The sequence below is a fragment of the Chrysochloris asiatica genome, unplaced genomic scaffold, assembly GCF_000296735.1.
Source record: "Chrysochloris asiatica unplaced genomic scaffold, ChrAsi1.0 scaffold00012, whole genome shotgun sequence".
NCBI lineage: Eukaryota > Metazoa > Chordata > Mammalia > Afrosoricida > Chrysochloridae > Chrysochloris > Chrysochloris asiatica.
Window position 1 is genome coordinate 32,591,593 of NW_006408530.1, and position 19,058 is coordinate 32,610,650.

At 43.3% G+C, this 19,058-nt stretch overlaps 1 protein-coding gene across 1 annotated transcript in view; it reads left to right on the forward strand.

The window, feature by feature from the left end:
• Positions 1-3,483: 3,483 nt before the first annotated feature.
• TMEM163 (transmembrane protein 163) overlaps positions 3,484-19,058 on the forward strand; it is a 295,491-nt gene continuing 279,916 nt past the window's right edge. The window contains exons 1-2 of the mRNA XM_006834587.1: positions 3,484-3,742; positions 11,040-11,159. Coding sequence (XP_006834650.1) covers positions 3,541-3,742; positions 11,040-11,159 — 322 coding nt within the window. The 5' untranslated portion in view covers positions 3,484-3,540. The remainder of the gene's footprint in view (positions 3,743-11,039; positions 11,160-19,058) is intronic.

A 19,058-nucleotide genomic window follows, 5' to 3' on the forward strand; every position in this document is an offset into this window, starting at 1 on the left:
GGTATTGACATTTTCACAATGTTAAGTCTTCCTATCCAGGAACATGGTACATTCTTCCATTTTTGTAAGTCCCTTTTGGTTTCTTGTAGTAGTGTTTTGTAGTTTTCTCTGTATAAGTGCTCTGGAACATCACTGACACTTAAAATTTTTTTTTAACATTTTGAAGTAAGAGCGAAATAAATTTATCCAGATCTCCATCTGAAATTACTGCCGTTATCCATGGGATGGATGCAGACATGTTGATTGCTGACTCTGAGGCCAAGTGGAACTGCCATCAGTATTCTTACTTTCCAAAACAATGAGAAAAGCATCATCTTTCCTAGATTATATGGAAGTTACAATTCTAGAAAATTCGGTGTGCATCCAAATGATGCAACAATATTTTGTGTTCATATGTAAAACAGAGCTAAAGTTCTTATGTAATTGGAAGCACATTTTAACTGACCTAAATGTCCAGTCTGAAATGTGAAATTCACATAGGAAATGAACAATCTTCGTTGTGCTGATGATTCTGGCATCCTGAGTTTCTGACTATCCCTCTACTTAAATATCAATGGTCACCTCCTTCCATCATTAAGACAAAGAAATTCTCTTCAATTGCCTAAAATATCCCCTAGGGGGCGGTATCACTGTGGTCTATACAAAGCTTATTATCAGGAGCCTGGCGTTGGTTTCTTTAGCTGTAAATGAGGATTGTGGGTAGGCACTCTTGGTGGTGCAATGGTTAAACGCTTACCTGACTGCTTATGGAAAGGTTGGTGGTTTCAATGCAAAGCTGCTTTGCAGTAGAAAAAGACCTGGCAATCTGCTCCTATAAAGATAGCAGCCTAGGAACCCCTGTGGTTTCAGAGAGGAACAGCACACACCACCACCAATAGTGCCTATAGAAGACAAAGCCTGTTAAACACTTTAGCAAGGTGTCAGGTAGATATGTGTGGATCAGGTAAGTACCACAACCCTACCCCTGCATATGACAAAAGTAGCAAATTATTAAATATTTTCAGTTAACAGAAATCTTTCTGGAGGAAACAATGGCTTATTGAACCAGTACAGTTTGAATACAAAAGGAAATAAGTTTATCTCTTGAATAATTGCTTCTGTTGTTTTGAACTGTTGTCATGTGGGTTCAGATTCATAGTGACCCTGTATAGGGTTTCTGAGGACCTGCTGGTAAGATTGAACTGCCAACCTTGTGATTTAAAACTGACTTTGCAATCCAGGGAATTAACCCACCGAGCCACACCAGAACACCTCCTAGATCTACTCAAAGTGTGGTCTTCAGAAAGTACCTTTTGCATTGTTGGAAATGCATGGTGGAGTTCAAATCTACCATTTAATAAGAATGGCTTTTCAAGTATGAGAAGCTGTGAGAAGCATTAGATAATCAACCAAGAAAGGGTAAATTCTAATGAGATCCTTTCATGTGTGTGTGAAAGGTCTGATAGTCAATTTACATTGAAGGAAGTGTTGGTGTTGCTATTAGGTGCCATTGAATTGGTTCTGTTTCTGAGGTGTAGCTGGTGGGTCTGAATTAGCAACCTTTAAGTTCAAACTGACCTTGTGGTCAAGTGTTTATCCTACAGTTCCACAGCAGCACTCCTTGTAGAGAGTAGCAGTGTGAACATCAAAGGATGAGATTAGGACAATTTGCATCAGAATTCCTGTGTGGGCCTGGGACAGATTCCCAACCAAATCTCACATCTACAGAATCAGGACAACTGAGAGAGCTATGAAGAAATCAACATTAAGAAAGCAAAAGTTTTCCAGATGACTCTTGAAACTACACTGAATGCTTCACCTGGGTTGTCAGAATCTCTAGAAGAGGGATGAGGCCTGGGTATTTTTGTTCTTAGGTTTTAGATGGTTCCAGTGTTTGAGAGTCACTGACAGAGAGATCCAGTGGGTTAAAATGGAGAAAATCAGTCACAGGGTGGGTGCATGGGAAAGAGTAAAGAGGTGTGCAAATACCTGAAGGACTGTACACCACATTAAACAGAATCAAGACTAGTGAGTAGTTTTCATTCAATAATCATAGCTTTTTCCCCCTCCCTGCAATAAGGGGGACTTTAAAATGACTTAATTAACCCTTTGAGTTTTAGTTGAAGAAATCAGTGGTCAAAGGGTAAAGTGATCTTGTCTTTTCAGTTTACCAAGAAAACCAAGACCCCCTCTACCCTCATCTCTCATTTTAGTTATATTTCCACCATTCCATGAAGGCATTCAAATCACACTCCAATCTCAATCGTAGCCAAAACGAGAATAAGAAAGAAAACCTGCCACTCAACAAAACACAGGGGACATCTCCCAATTTACAGGCTTGAAATGAAGATACAATATGAAGTTCAGATTAAATTAAGAGCATACTAAAAATCTAAAGAAAATCTAGACGCTAGAATGTGGGTTTTGATACCATTAAATCCAAACTGAATCTGTTATATGGCCCATCCACCTTCGTGTCTTTTGGAAGACAAAAGAGCGTCTGGGTGCACCCTGCATGGACCAGGTCCAAGCCTCACTCTAGAGATCATCGCGACCTCGCAAAGGCTGAGTGCGACCCGGACGGCGCCTAGGACAGCATCTAATCCAGGGATGGCCAGACGAACGTCGACCATAGGATCAGCCTAGGTGACTTCTTGTAAGAGGGAGTTTTGAAGGATTGAGTCTTGGCAAGACTTGGATACCTAGAGGGGAAAACGCGATCTGGGTGGGAGCGACTGGCTGGCAGAAAGGCCCAAAGATAACCGCAGTGGGGGAGTCTTGGAGTCCAAGCATTTTCTAGAGCTCCCAGGGTTCCTAGAAATACCCCCTCCCCTGACAGAGTTGATGCTTGAGAAAGAAACTGGGCGGGGAGTTAAAGCTCCTGGGAAAAGACTCTAAACCAACGGGTTCCTGGGCAGACGAACCCTGTTTTCCCGGGATAGGTGGTGAAGATGGCGAGCCAGGCGGAGACCCTGCTCAGACTCTGAAACCTGTGCAGTTACCCTTGAGAAAGATGCAAAATTATGGGTGTTGCCCACTCTTCTGATCAATCGCCGTATCCGCGTTTTCCGACCGCAGGAAAACCGGTCAGAGGGCTCTCCTCCCCGTACCCTCCTACGGCGGATTAGGGGCGGGTCCCCGTCACGCCTTCTCCAAGCCCTGACGGAGTCTCCCGTTGGTCACCGCCCCCCCCCACCCCCACCCCTACACTGTCCCTTCAGCCTCCGCTTTTGGTTTGGCCGAGTCCTTCTTCTCAGCCTTTCTAGGTGCACCGGCTCCCTCGCCGGGGCCTTTGGGCGGGTCCTTCCTGCCCGCACCTGCCCCCGGGGGCGGAGCGCGGTGGCGCCAACGCGGTTCCAGCCTCCGCGACCGGTCGCTTCAGCCGCGCCGCTCCCCGACACCCCCTCCACGGCTCACCTTCACCCGCGGCGCTCGCCGGTCCTTCTCCCTCTCCACGAGGTCCGTCTGTCTGTCCACCTACCCTGAGCCGCAGCTCCTCGCACTTCTGATTCGGGTCCCCGCAGTGTTCGCAGCCGCCACAGAGATCCTCAGCCCCGCGCCATGGAGCCGGCCGCGGGCAGCGAGCGCCGCAGTCCCCCGGGCCCCCCTGTCCCGCAGCCGCCCCGGGGCCACGCGCCCTTGGCAACTACTCCCGCCATGGGCCCGCTGAGCTCCCCGGCGCGCGAGCCTCCGCAGCCCGAAGAGGAGCGACAGCTGCGGATCAGCGAGAGCGGCCAGTTCAGCGACGGGCTGGAGGACCGAGGTGAGCGCGCGGTGTCCGGGCCGTCGCCCCTGCCCGCGCCCCTTCCTCCTGCTGGACCCGGCGCGACCAGGGGCCGTTTCTCCGGCGCCCTCCTATCCCCACCCGCACATTGGGCCGGGTCGGACGCGGAACTCGGAATCTTGGAGTGCGCGGTGGCGCGGAGCAGGGACTTGCCCGAGAAGGCTAGGCAAGAAAAGGGTGGCTGCCCCACTTCCTGCGGCCCCAGCCGCTTGGGCAGCGGCTCCTTCCCCGCAACTCCGAGAATCAGGGCTGCCTCCAGGCCGACCCCGGGTGGCCTGCGCCCTCCTCGGCGAGCCACAGCTCCGCCAGTGCCCACTGGAAAAGTTTACCGAAGGTGTTTTTTTGCTTTCGGAGCCGAGCGCTCCCGGGGGACTCCGGGCCCCGAGCCCCTCGGAGAGATCCGGGTTCAGTGCATCATCTTGGCCGAACCCACTCCGGCTTCGGCCCCTGTTGGCTCCCAGGCAAACTTCCCTCTGCGGGTTTAGCCACACGGTAATCCTCGGCTGCCCGCCCCTTAAATGGGTTGGGGAACGACCCCCAAGTGGGACGGCTGCCGGACTTCCGTTCCCCAAGACGGTCCCGGACCTTCTCTTACCTGGTTCCTGGGTCAAGTGGGACAGTGTCATGCTAATAATGGGGCAAAGACCTGGGACACTAGTTTGGGCCATCAGCCTCAGCTGGAAAGATGCCACTTGAGACGTTCGTGGCATGAGCGTCTTACCTTTCAGAATCTCTGCTTAGGCACTGTCCAGAACCCTGCCAACAATCCTTCTCCAGAGACGCCGAACCGTACCTTCTCATGACAGCCCTAGCTTGGTTTGTCCTCCAGTAAGGAACGAAAAGAGGCCCCCAGTTCACGTCCTCGTGTCCCTCCTCCCTCCTTCTCTGGTTTCCTTTTGGGTTTGGTTTCCTTGCGGAGGGAGCTCACTTCTTGCACCTTTTCTATTTCTGGCTGAATCCTAATCCAAACTAGTTCTCTTGAAAAGAAACACTAAAACCACTTAGTGATCAGAGCGGGATTCTTGCAGCCCCTCCGGAAGCTGAGCATCTTGCAACCAGGCCCCTCGTCGGGGAGCCGGCTCAACGCCAATCTCCACCCGCTTTTCTTGGAAGATTTATTTTGTTGGCTGTAGCAGGTCTGTGCATTTCGGTTTTAGCAGGTTTCTGTCCTATTCTTAGTATCTCCTGTACATTTTTATCCTGGATTTAATATTCAGATACCCGATTTTTTCCCCCTTAGAAATTCTAAGGTGCAGCATGTGAAATGGACTGACATAGAAATTGCAAATCCCAGAAAATCAGCAGAGATGCTCGCTGAGAACTGGAACTGCCCCCGTTGCAACGAGTTTTACACCTTTGTTGCAGTTTCTTTTCCCGTTGTTACAAACATAATTCCATTTTATTTTGAAGCTGATGATAGGTAATATCACAGCAACCAGCAAACCTATAGTTTTATTATAGGGCGTTTCACTGAGCAATTTAGATTGTAGGATTTTAATGTTTGTATTAAAGAAAGACAGAACCCCGGGTTGAGCTTATTTTTGTAGCATGGGGATAGCCAATCATACGTAAAAGCTGCCTCATTTCTCCTCACCCTTTGAAATAATAGGAGAGAAAAGAACTGTTATTGGTGGTGGTAGTTATGTGCCTTGGAGTCGGTTCCGAAGTGTTAGGGTGAGTTAATATTTAGCACCATTTTATATCTCGTGCTCAAGTGTTAAAAGCTCTGACTGACTTCATTCTTAAGTTGTTTTTCACTGGTCAGCTGGATTTCATTTTCCATTATATTACAGCCTGAAAGAATCCAGTGTTCATAAACTGTCACTGTGTGAATGCAGTGCACATAACACACAGTCTCTCTGTTAAGATGAGTCCTGGCCCCCAAAGAACCCAGTGCCCTGTGCCATTGAAAGTCAATATGACATTCTTTTGTTTGTCCTATTCCTGACTGCAACGAGTTAATGATGATTGAGTCATTTTTACTGAATAAATCAGAAGGCTACCTAGGGAGGTTTATTTTAATGTCTTGTATTTGTGTGTTTGTTTTCTTTTTTTCCCTTATGGGGCTGCCTTTTCCCAATATCAATTCTGTATCCTTTGGGATACAGTGCTGCTACTTCTGTTACCTCTTTCCTAATAATAGTGGGAGAATTTGGGGGCGGGGGGAGAGGAATCCCCAGCAGTTGCCTGCTGTTTGTCTGTCTGTCATGCCTGGCTTGCTTTTTTTGTGGCCCTAAATACCTACTAGTTGTGTATGTCTTGGATATTGTGGCTCTGTACCTTTAATTGCCATTTTCTTTTGTCTTAACCTCCTTCCTGGCTATCAGGGTTCTGTTCAATACTGCCTCTAATTGTGATCAAGGTGCTTTAGTGTCTAGTGTTTTGAGGTTTTGGAGGCATTTTTCCTGTGCAGTGAGTTATTCCTGGAAACCTAGTTAGCTCATAATGTCAGTAACAGTATTGTTTAACTGAGAGGTTTTAATCCAAGGTGGCTAGTCCCTCTGCTAAGGACTACACACACAAATAACAGGACGGAAAAAAGAGTGATGAAAAGTGAAGACACTTGGAAACAATTCTTTCAAAGGACCAATGGACCACATGAACATTCAGCCTCCATCACCCACCAGAGGAACTGGATGATGTCTGGCTACCACTACCAAATGCTCTGGAAGGGATCACACAGGCAGGCCCTGAATAGAGGATAAGAAAATGTGGATCAAAACTCAAAATCTAAAAAGACCAGGCTTACTGGTTAGAAAGACACTGGTGGAATCTTGAGACTATGGCTCTTCGTCACCCTTTTGGAACTGAACTCACCCTGTGGCTCAGTTTTCAGTCAAAGAATAGATGGTTGTATTGTGGGGTGTCGGGGTGGGGTGGGAAGGTGGAGGGGGCCGGGGAGAGGTGTGGGGAGGGTCATGTTTGACAACAACACTAGTGAGGTACTCACACAGTAAAATGGTCAACCACTGTAGATCAAAATGGCAGTGTTCACCTAAGGACACAATTCAGAAGGGTGGGGAAAAGACAGAGGACTGAAGACAAGAAATGGGATAAATGTTGTTACGTGCAGGGGATTGCAATCAAGATGAAACGAAGTATATGATTTGTTAAATATAAAACATTATCTGCTCTGTAAACCTTCACTTAATTCACAATAAAACATTTAAAAAAAAACACAATAATGTTAAACAATGGATAACATTTTTTAAAAAAATTAAAGGGCCAAGTTTGTCTTAGACATGTTCTTTCCCACATTTAGTACCCACTCTTTCCCCTAAAGTGTTTCCCTATCATTCTGTCCCATTTCTGAGGGCCTGGGTTCATCTTAGAGACTTACATGATTATCGCATTTCCATTCCCAAATCCTTTATTTGAGAGCAGGGGTGGGGAGCCTTTTTTTTTTTGGCCAAAATTTACAGCATCATTTGCAGGCCAAACAAAATGATCACTTTAGAAATTAGCCTACTATATTTGGTTGTTTAATTAATGTGATGGCTGAAACTGCTCTTGGTTTGGCTGGGCCGGACCAAACGATTTCACTGCTCTTGTCAGGCCCATGGGCCAGACATTCCCCTCTGTTTTAGAGCCCTCAAGTTGGACCAACTATGGGAGAAACATAAGACTTTCTGGTCCCATAAAGGTTTACAGCCTTTGAAACCCTATACAGGGTCGCTATGAGTTGTAAGCAACTCTACGGCACATAAACACCACCACCCAACCATGTCCCTTTACTTAATTCTGACTCATAGGGACAGTAGAATTGCCCCATAGGGTTTCCATGGCTGTAAATCTAAAGATGTAATGCCACATCTTTCGAATCGTCAACCTCTCAGTTAGCAGTCCAGAGCTTAACCACTGTGCCACTAGGGCTCCTATGTTCCTTTATTAATACAACCATTAAGCTTACTAGTGCTGTGACTTAATTGTGAATATATGCCATTTGATCGAGTGTTAGAAGTTTTAATGTGGAGGTCAACTATGGGTTCCAACCACTTCCAAATCTGAGATCTGCCTTTAGCTCCCTTTAGAACCATCTGCCTCTCTGGGCTGCTTCTCCTCTATCTTTGAAGCACAGTATTCTGAAAGCTTTAGAGATTCTCACCACATTTCCAAAGCTTGTGAGTATACATGTACCACCGACACATGTGTGGAAGTGGAGGCACCTGTGTATGCCTTTCATTATCAGCTGGGTCTCTGTGGATGTAGGGAAGCCAGTCTTCCCTTCCAGTTCCTTTTGAGGAATTTTCCATCCTTGGTATCTGCTATATTTTTAGGAAGGAAAACCAGGAGGAAAGAAGCAAAAGTTGAATAGAAATGGGAATGTTCCTCCCTTGAAGAATCATCCTATTGGACTTATTCCAATTTTTGTTTTTTTCCAATTTTCAAAATCTCACCAGAGACAACACAAAGGATCATAGCTGAGAGAGAACCTTAGCCCTACTGTATTGTTGGTACTGGTTGCATTTGCAAGGGAAAAGAAAATAATTGGTGGGAAAATAGAAAACCAAGATCGTCTTCCTTCCTGTTCAAAAATTAATTCCATTTCTAAAAAGAGTATCAAATTATTCAGCCAATGAACTGCTTGAATCAGTACCTAAATGTTACAGCCTAACATACCCCTGAAAATCAATGATCAAGATGAAAGGGAAGTTTTTATATTTGAGAGAAGAAAACTACATTATTATCATAGGATGTATAGGATCTGCTCATTCTGGGTTGTAGTTTCAACTGGAGACAAGGGTGACCATAGTGAAAATTAGAATGAAGTGGTTTCCAACAACTAAGAGAAACAGGCTAAAGGACATACTGTATTTTAATCTGAAATCACTTTCATCTAATGAAGAATGTGGTAGAAGAGGTTTTCCTTTCATTGTCTAAGTGCTTGTATTGAAGATGGTTTGAGGAGAATTTTACAAACAGTTCAGGGTAAGGGAGATGGAAGAAGCCCGGGTATCATAGTGGGTTATGCATTTGGGCTGTTGACCATAAGGTCAGTAGTTTGAATCTATCAGCCACAGTGTGGGAGAAAGAAGAGCCTTTCTGCTCCCATAAAGATTTACAATCTCAGCAATTATCCAGGGCTGCTTTGAGTTGGTATCAACTTGACAGCACTCAAATCACCACTACCACCAAGGAGACAGTGTCTGTACCTACCTTTTCTACCTCCTACATAGCTACATAAGGAGCTCTGGTAGCGTAGTGGTTACGAATCGGGCTGCGAACCTTAAGGTCAGCGGTTCGAAACTACCAGCCGCTCCGCGGGAGAAAGATGAGGCTTTCTACTCCCGTAAAGATTTACACCCCAGAAACCCTGTACAGGGTCGCTATGGGTCGGAACCGACTCGACGGCACTTAACAACAACAACAACAACAACATAGCTACATAAGCCCACAGGTTTCCATTAATTAAAATGTCTGCATTGTGAACTGGGCTTACTAAGCAACCCTTTTGACACTTCCTCTTGCTTTGCTCTGGAATTGTCCAGGAATCCTTGAGTCTAAGTGAAAAATGGAACTGAGCAGTTTTAACAGGATCCTTGATGAAATTTTGAACAGGATTTAGTTTTTGGCAATCAGTGGTTTACTGGGATGTCTACTTATTCCAATGGAATGATGTCTTTTACATGCTAAGTCGATGTGGTATGTCACATGCTAGGTGCTATTTTTACACGTGGGTTCTTAAGTTCCCACTACCAATTTGTTAAATATTTGAATTTGTTGAGATGAGAGTACAACCTCTGAAAAATACCTTGCGGGTGTTTTAGCCAGAGATGGTGTAAGACACTCCTGTTTATGTACAATGTATGACTGAGAATTTGGTTCTCTATGCAACTAAGAGATGTCATGTATTTTGATGTCATCTCATTTTCAAAGGAGAAGAAAAGCATAACTCAGTAGTGAAAATGGTTTACTTTTCTATCCAAGGCATTTTAAAGTTGTGCATGGATTGCTTCAGAGTTACCATGAATTTCTGTTGTTGTTATGGTCTCTCAATGTTGAAGGGTAGGAAACAAAAATCAAACCTTTTTACACATGATCTAGTTATAGTAGGTTTAGCCTACCTTAATACTCTAAGACGTTTTTGACAGGTGCTTGATACAAAAGAATAGATACTGTTGGGCAGGGTGAGGAGGGAAGGAAAAATGGCATATAATTTGGGCCTGGTGGCTGTTATTGGTTGTAGTTAAGGAGCAATGGTCCTATTCTAAATGTCTAGGGGAGTAATGATCTGGTGGCACTGTAGGATTAGCACAGGTCTGCTAATTGCAAGGTCAGTGGTTCAAACCCACCAGCTGTTCTCTGAAACTCTATACAGGGTCGATATGAGTTAGAACCAACTCAGCAGCACTTCAGAACAACAGGGGATCAACAAGGGCATTTGTAATCTATGAGAACTCATTTTTTTTTTATTTTTTAAAAAAGCCTCTTTATCAATTGGGACTGTGCTGTTGGATCAGTGCAAACCGATACCCTCGGCTGACTGGGCCAAATGCCCAACTGATGTGGGCTGGTTGTGCTGTCTTCCTAACCTAAGGGCTGCTTTGTTGTAAATAACAGTACCTCCTGATGTGGCTCTGTAGGGTAAGCATTGGACTGCTAACTGCAAGGTTGGTGGCTCAGACCGTATGCGGGGTCACCATGAGTTGGAACGGACTCCATGGCACTTAGCAACACCAACACATGAGTTGAGTTAAACTGAGGCAAGTGACTGAAAGACCTGAGGGAACACGTCTGGGAGTGAGTGGTTTTCGTGTTATTCTAAGGAGAACAGCTGCTTGTTTGCATGAGTCCCAGACTCATGACAACCCCACACACAGTGGTACAAAATGCTTCCTGCTCTTACCGTACAATCTCCATGATGGATTACAGGTTCTTATTGACTGATATTTGGAAACAGATCACCAGGCCTTTCTTCCTAGTCTGTCTAAGTGTGACACCTCCACTGAAATCTGATCAGGATCACAGCAACATGAAATTTATGAGGTGCATTGGCCAGGATTTGACCTCAGGACTCCCATGTGGAAGACAAGAATTCCAACATTAAACTGTGTTCATGCCCCATGTTGTCAGAGGTTATAATTTTTTAAGAGATTCCAGATAGCCTGACTTTCAGGCGAAATCTGCTATTATGAAAATACAGTGTGGTCCAGACAAAACACATCTTGGCCCACAGGCTGTCACTTGGCAGTCCCTGGATAAGAAGCTGTAGTTCTGGCTGTGGATTTCTTAGTAAGGGCATGTCTCACTTCCTTTTCTCCTTGTTTTCTGCCAGGCTTACTAGAAAGCAGCACCCGACTGAAACCTCATGAAGCCCAGAACTACAGAAAGAAGGCATTGTGGGTGTCCTGGTTCTCCATTATTGTCACGCTGGCCCTTGCGGTGGCTGCCTTTAGTGAGTATCAGGAATCATGCTGATCAATATGTGCCGGTGTTGCCTGTTTTATTCTCTAACTCCTGTGGGATGCTCTTTTGCTTTTAGTTGACTATTATTGATGAGTCAAGTTCTGTAGATGGCTGGGTAGTCCAGGGTACTTATAAATTAGTAAAGTGGCGTCTCTCCACTGCAGAGGGAAGGGGTGGTGGATCTGAAGAAATGGAGAGCCGTACTGAGAGTGTTGGCTCTTATCAGTCTGAGTTTTTTGTGGAAGTGGATTCTGGCTGCCAGCTGAATAGTGAGAATATTCTCTCGGTGGAATGCCTTCAGCTTGGGCTGACGTGTGACAAATATATATGCCTGGGAATCGTGTTTTAAGTTGAAAGTAACCAGATGAATGAAATATTGCAGTGCATCCTCTCTCTTTCTTTGTGCATCTGTGTGAGATTTGGAAAAAAACCATGTTCAAATTTTAATGAAAGAAAAATAGTAGGGTCCTCTCTCAAGTTTTCATTGGCCCTGTAAACAAAGGTCTTTATAATAATAATAATAAAACCTTTACGCAAAACAAGAATATTGAATAATTTGTGCCCATTCAAACTCCTGTTTGGGGTTTAGGGAGCCTCATAATGCGTGTTTTCTTGGCTAAAATGTGTAGCCTATAGATACGTGCATGTGATATTTATTTTTATTAATCATGCAGTGATTCACAAGCCTAAGCTATGACATGCAGCATAGCTCAACCTCCATAGAATCCATGATGTGTTTTATACTAGCAAAAAATTTCATTTTTTGAATTTTATAATCAATTTATTACTTGAGCAGAAAGCTCTGTATTCTAAGTGATGAGTATATCCAGCGTCTCATATGACAGCGCTCAGAGGAGGGGAGAATGAATTGTTTCCAGGGGAAGACGTGACTATGCGTGTGTGTGTGTCTTGTTTAAAATTCTATTCTGTGCTGTTAGCCCTACTGCTAGAAGTTGGTGTTGACTCCCAAGGGGGTAATATTAAAATTTGACTAAATGCTCCCTGTGAAGCTTGACATCTATTACTTGAAGCAGTTTATATTGGAAACACTGCACCATACCGTGGCTTTAAAATGGCCAAACATTTAGAAGCAAAGGAGATTGCACTTTGCTTTTGGAGGTGCCACCATTTACCAATGAACCAGGAATCGAATCAAGAGAATTCTGTTTTCTGTACGTAACTACTCCTTCCTCTATTCCTGTTTTTTGTTTCTCCTTGTGTGTGTATATGTGCATGCAAACAAGAATAACAAACCAGTGCTGTCTCTGGAGGATAATTTGGTTGTGGTGGCTGGTGATGAATTCTGGATCTGACACTGTGATTTACATATGTAAAGGAAGAGAAATCTAATGAAGAGGGGTGATTTACAAACAGAACAATAGTTATTCATACATGTCCATGTGCCTAAATCAAGCTGTTATGACTTTATCATGTGGTTTCTGAGTGAGGACCTGGGAATAATATTGCATTTGATAGACTTGAGTCTCATAATAGGGAAAAATTATGAGGAGATTTGGGTTTTGCATGCTGTGCCTGATCATTTGGGTTATCTTAAACGTGTTTCATTTCCTTTAATGGGAAAATACTGCTGCATAATATATATAGAATTAGAATGTTGTTTTGTGGAAACAGGTATTACTTTCTTTCTTTTAAAAAAAGAATTTAACCCTTTATTGTGATAGATGTTAACTTTTTACTTACAAAATGTTGACCATTATCTGATAAAGTCTACAGTACATTCAGTGGGTTCCCAACTTGCTTGGGTTTAGTTAAATTAAAAAAAAAATGTAGAAGACAAATTATAGTTTCCCTACTTTAACCACGCAGTACTTTTATTGTATGTGTTTCACAGTTTAAACCCTTGAGTTAGTCTTTGATTATGTTCTAAGGGTGATTAGATTTACCCTTTAGTTTCTTAAATATATTTGTAATATGAAATATTTATAATCCTTCCTAAAGCATCATTTATGTATTTATGGACTTTTGTGCATTCCTTTTCATAGCTCTTTGAATGAAAAGAAATCAATAGGGATTAAACAATATAAGCAGATCTTTCAAGCTGTTTTTATATTGGTGTTTAAAGAAACAGTATGTTTCAGAAATGACAATAAACGTTTATTTTTTTTAAGCATCACCGTTTTACTCTCCAAACAGATGGTTGACAAGGAGATGAGATGAGATGAGCTGAGAGAGCTTGATGAGCCTCTATCCTATACAATAAAATAGTTGGGTTGAACAAATTAGTATTTTTAAGAGAATTTCTTTAAAATCACTACCTGCAGTGCTTTCGAATGGTAGAGAAGTCTTTGGAGTTTGTGTGTGTGTTGAGAAGGCATGATACACACAGTGATGAGAAAACAATTGTATTTGTAATTGCATCTTTCCACAGCTAGATGACAAATTCCCTTGAGCAGGAAGAGCCTCTCATCCTTGCATGAAATCAGTTCTCAAGATTGTTAAGTGAATGAACTGATACATACACACACACAGAAGCTTCAAAAAGTTTGTGGGAAAATCCCATGATCTCTCATTCTCTAATTCCTCCTTTCTATGAGCTATTTGAAACCCCCTAGTGTGTGTGTTTCCAGAACACTTGCTTGTGCTCATGAGGAATCTGCACATAGACCAAGAGACAGTCATTCAAACAGAACAAGGGGATACAGAATTGTTTAAAATCAGAAAGGGATGCATCAGGGTTGTATCCTTTCACCATACTTATTTAATCTGTATACTGAGCAAATAATCCAAGAAACTGGATTATGTAAAGAAGAATGTGGCATTAGTATTGGAGAAGCTCATTAATAGTTTGTGACACAACCTTGCTTGCTGGAAGTGAAGAGGACTTGAAATACTTACTGGTGAAGATCAAAGACTACAGCCTTCAGTATGGATTGCATCTCAATGTAAAGAAAACACAACTCTTCACAACTGGACCAATAAATAGCATCATGATTAATGTGAAAAGATTGAAGTTGTCAACAACTTCATTTTTCTTGAATCTACAGTCAACACTCATGGAAACAGCAGTCAAGAAGTCAACCAATGTACTGCATTAGGAAAATCTGCTGCAAAAGACCTCTTTAAAGTGTTAAAGAACAAAGATGTCACTTTGCGGACTAAGGTGTTCCTGAACCAAGCCATGATATTTTTATTTGCCTCATAAGCATGAGGAAATTGAACATTGAATAAGGAAAACTGCAGAAGAATTGATGCATTTGAATTATAGTGTTGGCAAATACATTGAAAGTACCATGGACTGCCAGAAAAACAAATGAATTTGTTTTGGAAGAAATACACCCAGAATGCTCCTTAGAAGCAAGGATGGCAAGACTTCATGTCTCATAATTTGAACATGTTGTCACGAAGGATTAGTCCCTGGAGAAGTACATCATGCTTGGTAAAGTAAAGGGTCACTGAAAAAGAGGAAGACATCCAATGAGATGGATTGGTACAATGGCAGCAACATTGGATTCAAACACAATAATTGTGAGGATGGCGCATGACTGGCCAGTGTTTAGTTCTGTTGTCCATAGAACTGACTTGATGGCACCTAACAATAATGCCATGTACGTGTATAGTTTGTTTGCTTTTTTTTGGTGGTGTTAGATAGAGGGGGGGAAATAGGGAAATAGTTCATGGAAAATGAGAAATTCTATGTGAAGGTTGCTTGTATACCAGGCTTAGCTAAGTCTCATTTTAAAAGAATTATGAAGTTTATGAGACAATTGAATGATTATGACTATTCTTTTGCTAAAGACATCCTAATGTGGTGCTCTGTAGGATAAGTACTGAACTGATATTGACAAAGTTGGTGGTTCAAGTCTACCAGCCGCTCCATGGAAGATACACATGGTTGCTGTAAGTCAGAACTGACTCGTTAGTTCTCAACAACAACTTGCTGAAGGCAGTGTCTTTGTATCATATCTACTGTTGTCTTCTCTTCACCTTCACAACTGCCATTTCCCACTTAACCATAGGTACTGGGTTTTGGCTCAGCATTGTCTCTTTTGTTTTTGGAAAAGAGGGTAATGGATGTGTGTATGTTTGGGAGACACCTCCTTCTTTTTCAGTGAACTGGAAAGATTTGTAGTTCTGTTGTAGCGGCATAGGATAAGCACTAGACTGCTAACGACAAGGTCGGCAGTTCAAACCCAGCAGCTACTCCTTGATGACTCTTAACAACAACAACATGTACATTATAGATAAAGACAATTACCTTTTACCTACAGTAAATGTCCAGGTATTCAGGTATGCAGACTATTAAGCAGAGAAAATAGCTTACTTAATAAGTTGATTTATCACAAATAGTTTGGTAAACTGACTACCTTAGGTCAGTATTACCAAGCTATTTGTGGTAAGTCAGTTACACAGTGTATCTTACATACTTGGTATTCATGTGTCTGGGATTGTTAGGAAAGTTAGGTGAGCTTTCAAAGCTTGTGACTTGGGTTCATGTGCTTTGAAAGGGCTATGAACTATGTTTGGTACTGTAATGAGTTCAGACCTATTGGAAGGGTGATATAAAACCAGATGGTAACACATCTTGAACATTTCAGAGAGAGCCCTAGTTTGATTTAAAAAAACCCGATTCTGTTTATAATCGATAGGCAGCATGGAAAATAGCAATCTTTTTTATGACCAAACGTTTGAAAAAATAGTCTGTTTTAATAAGGAAGTTGGAAGAGAACAGAAATTCTGTTTCAGAACTCAGGATTCTGACACTGTTCGGATGACTTAGGAAAATGTATTCTGACTCTGCTTTTAAGGTCTGAGTGAGTACAAGTTAGTTTTTAGGCTCTTAATACATGCTCTGGACTCCTGGCGTCACGCTGTAGGATCAGCACTGGACTGCAAACCACAAGGTCAGCAATTCAAACCCACCGTCTGTTCCTCAGAAACCCCACACAGGGTAGCTATGAGTTGGAACTGACTTGATGGCACTTAACAACAACAACAACAACAATGAATGTTCTGGCAGGAGAAAGATGAGACTGTCTCGAAATATGAAGAAATCCTCGGAAGTCCTATACAGGGTCACTATAAAAAAAAAAAAGCACTTAACAATAGTAACGATATGTGTTTTGTGGGAAATGAAAATAAATATGAAGCATTCTCTAGAGGAAACCTTTTCAAAGATGCACACTTCCATTTAAAAAAACAAAACAAAAAAAACTCCAAGTCCCACGTCTTCTCAGAAAAACAAAACAAAACTCTCCAAAAAATGTGCTTAATTGGTAGATTGAAGAATTAGGAAATTCTCTGGAAGGAATGATTTTTGTTTGTAGGTAGGGACTTTATAATGAATTATTTGACTCAAGTGTAAACTATTGACTCTTAAAAAAATGACAGGAAATAGGTACCTCTCCTTTATATTTTTAAATTGAGAGGCCAAGCATTGAGATGCTTTGTGAGATGGGAAAGGCATAAGACCCTCCAGTGGCTTTTTGTTGTCCTTCACTGGAGTCCCTGGAACTATCAATTAATTGGTATTAACAGTTAACACTCTTGGCTGCTAAGCAGAGGTTAGAGGTTCAAGTGTACTCAGAGTCATCTTGGAAGAAAGGCCTGGTGATCTGCTTCCTAAAAATTATCCATTGAAAACTCTATGGAGCACAGTTCTACTCTAACACCTGGGGTTGCCCTGACTCGGAGATGACTGTCAACAACTGATAAACCATAGCACCAAAGTTGTTACAATAAAGGGCTGACACAACTGGGCCTTTGTTCCCTTCTCACAGATACCATGAAGGACTTTTTTTTTAGGACCAGAGTGTGTGCCCTTTAGCCAAGCTCATCTTCTTAGAGATGGCCAACTGGCTGACTGTTTCTTGGCAGGTCACCTTCAAAAGAGGTCTCACCAGTCACCTGATCTCATCCCCACAGAGCAGTTTATCACATTGTACTGAGCATTCACACAGTTTTTCTCTTCAGGCCCAGGCCAATCCCACTGTCTGCCTCCCCTCTTCCCCGCCCCCATCCTCATTAATGGTGAGCTCTGTGAGGTCCTTGTCTCTGGTGCCAAGTCCCTAAGATCCTCCATCCCTGAATTATTTCAGTGAACCAAAGACTCAAAAATGTAGCTTATATTCTGCTCTTAGAATGATCCTTTGTAAGGCTGATATTGTATTTCTTTGTATTCAAAGCAGCAGTATATGTACATTACAGAACTCCTTGGGTGCTAAGGAACACACTGCATATTTCTGTTCCATCGCAAACCCTGTCTCCCAATTCCTGCCCCCACAGACAGGCTTTGTTACCAGTGCTATATGTCCTGTAACCATTTTCTGTGCATGGAAAAGTCCAGAAGTAGAGCCCATGTAAACCCTTTCATTGTGACTTATGTTAGAGGTACTATCATATCCTTGGTGGTCTTTTAAACGGCACCGGCCTCTTCACAAACAGCTGTTTTCATAGTTCTGTATAAAGAAGACTTGACAAGGTGGAGAATTTTCAGGAACAACTTTCCGATGAACTGCCTGCTGTTGCTGGAGTGGGTGCCTAGAGGGGGTTGTGGGCAGGAAGTTTGAGAACCACATCCTGGTGGTGTCCCTGTGATAACTGTGGACTCTGTTTCCTAGAGGTGGAACTGGGAGGAGGATCACCCACCTCCCTGCTCCTTCTTCATACTCTCCAGCCATGTCATCAAAGATTGTGTGTCCATCACATGCCCACCCCTGCCCTGCTAGATCACAGAGGACATTCCAAGTCCAGTGGTATTTTCGCCAGGGCCCTTTGCTTACCACAAGGAGCCCTCACCCAAGCTTCCTGGCTGGTTCCGTCTCCTCCTGCCTTCCATAGTTAAGTCTACTTGAGCTCACATGGGCTACTTGTGACTCCTTAAAAGTGATGTCTTGTGCTTTGCCCCATGCCCATATACCAGCTTTTCCCTTAGTCTCAAATGTCCTAAGTTTGTGATCTTTTCCCTTATATGGAGTCCTGGTGTGCTGCCGCAGGATAATGCTCTGGACTGCATGGTTGGTTTGAACTGCAAGGTTGGTGGTACAAACCCACCAAGCCACTCCTCAGTAACCCTATACAGGGTCTCCATGAGTTAGAACCAACTCGACAGCACTTCACAACAAACAGCTACAATGTCTTGTATACAGTCTGGCAAAATTCACATCCACGGTCATGTCTTCCAGTGAAGGCTTCCCTGACCTCTGTTGTTTGCTGTCGAGTTGGTTCCTCTCATAGCAGCCCTGTATAAGGTTCCCAAGGAATAGCTGGTGGGTTTGAACCACCAACTTTGTGGTTAGCAGTCCAGTGTTTATCCTACAGAGCCACACCAGGACATCTAGGCTGGTGGAAGTTCCCTGTTGTTTCCCATTGCCCAATGGGCATGTGCCTGTCCGAACCTTTGGTGTACTGTAATTGAGTCAGTGCGTTTTAACTTTGTGTCATAATATAAATTCCTTAGAGGCAGGGCCGCTGTCTTGTCTGGTTCCATCTTCTCAGTCCCTAAAAGAACTGGTGCTCAGATATGAGTTGAAGGACTGAAGATCTGCTGAGGTCCTGGTGTGTTGTTGTAGGATAAGCACTGGATCGCAAGGTCAGTTTTAACCACAAAGTCAGCAGTTCAAATCCACCAGCCACTCCTTGGAAACACTGCAGGGTTGCTGTGAATCGGAACTGACTCAATGGCACTTAACAACAACTACTGAGGTCACCATGGCTACAGCAGCTTGAGAACATATGTTTGCCTTAAAGATCCAGAACAAAGGAATTGCACATGGGAGCAAGGGGCAAGTGACAGTTCAGATATCTTCAGCTCTCATTCTCTCCTTCCTTTCCGGCTTTCCTCAGTCTCCTCCCCCACTGTCCTCTCTCACAGCCTCTTCCTGAACAGAGGTATCCAGAGTTCTATTGACAGGGACTTGCTGGAGGCTGT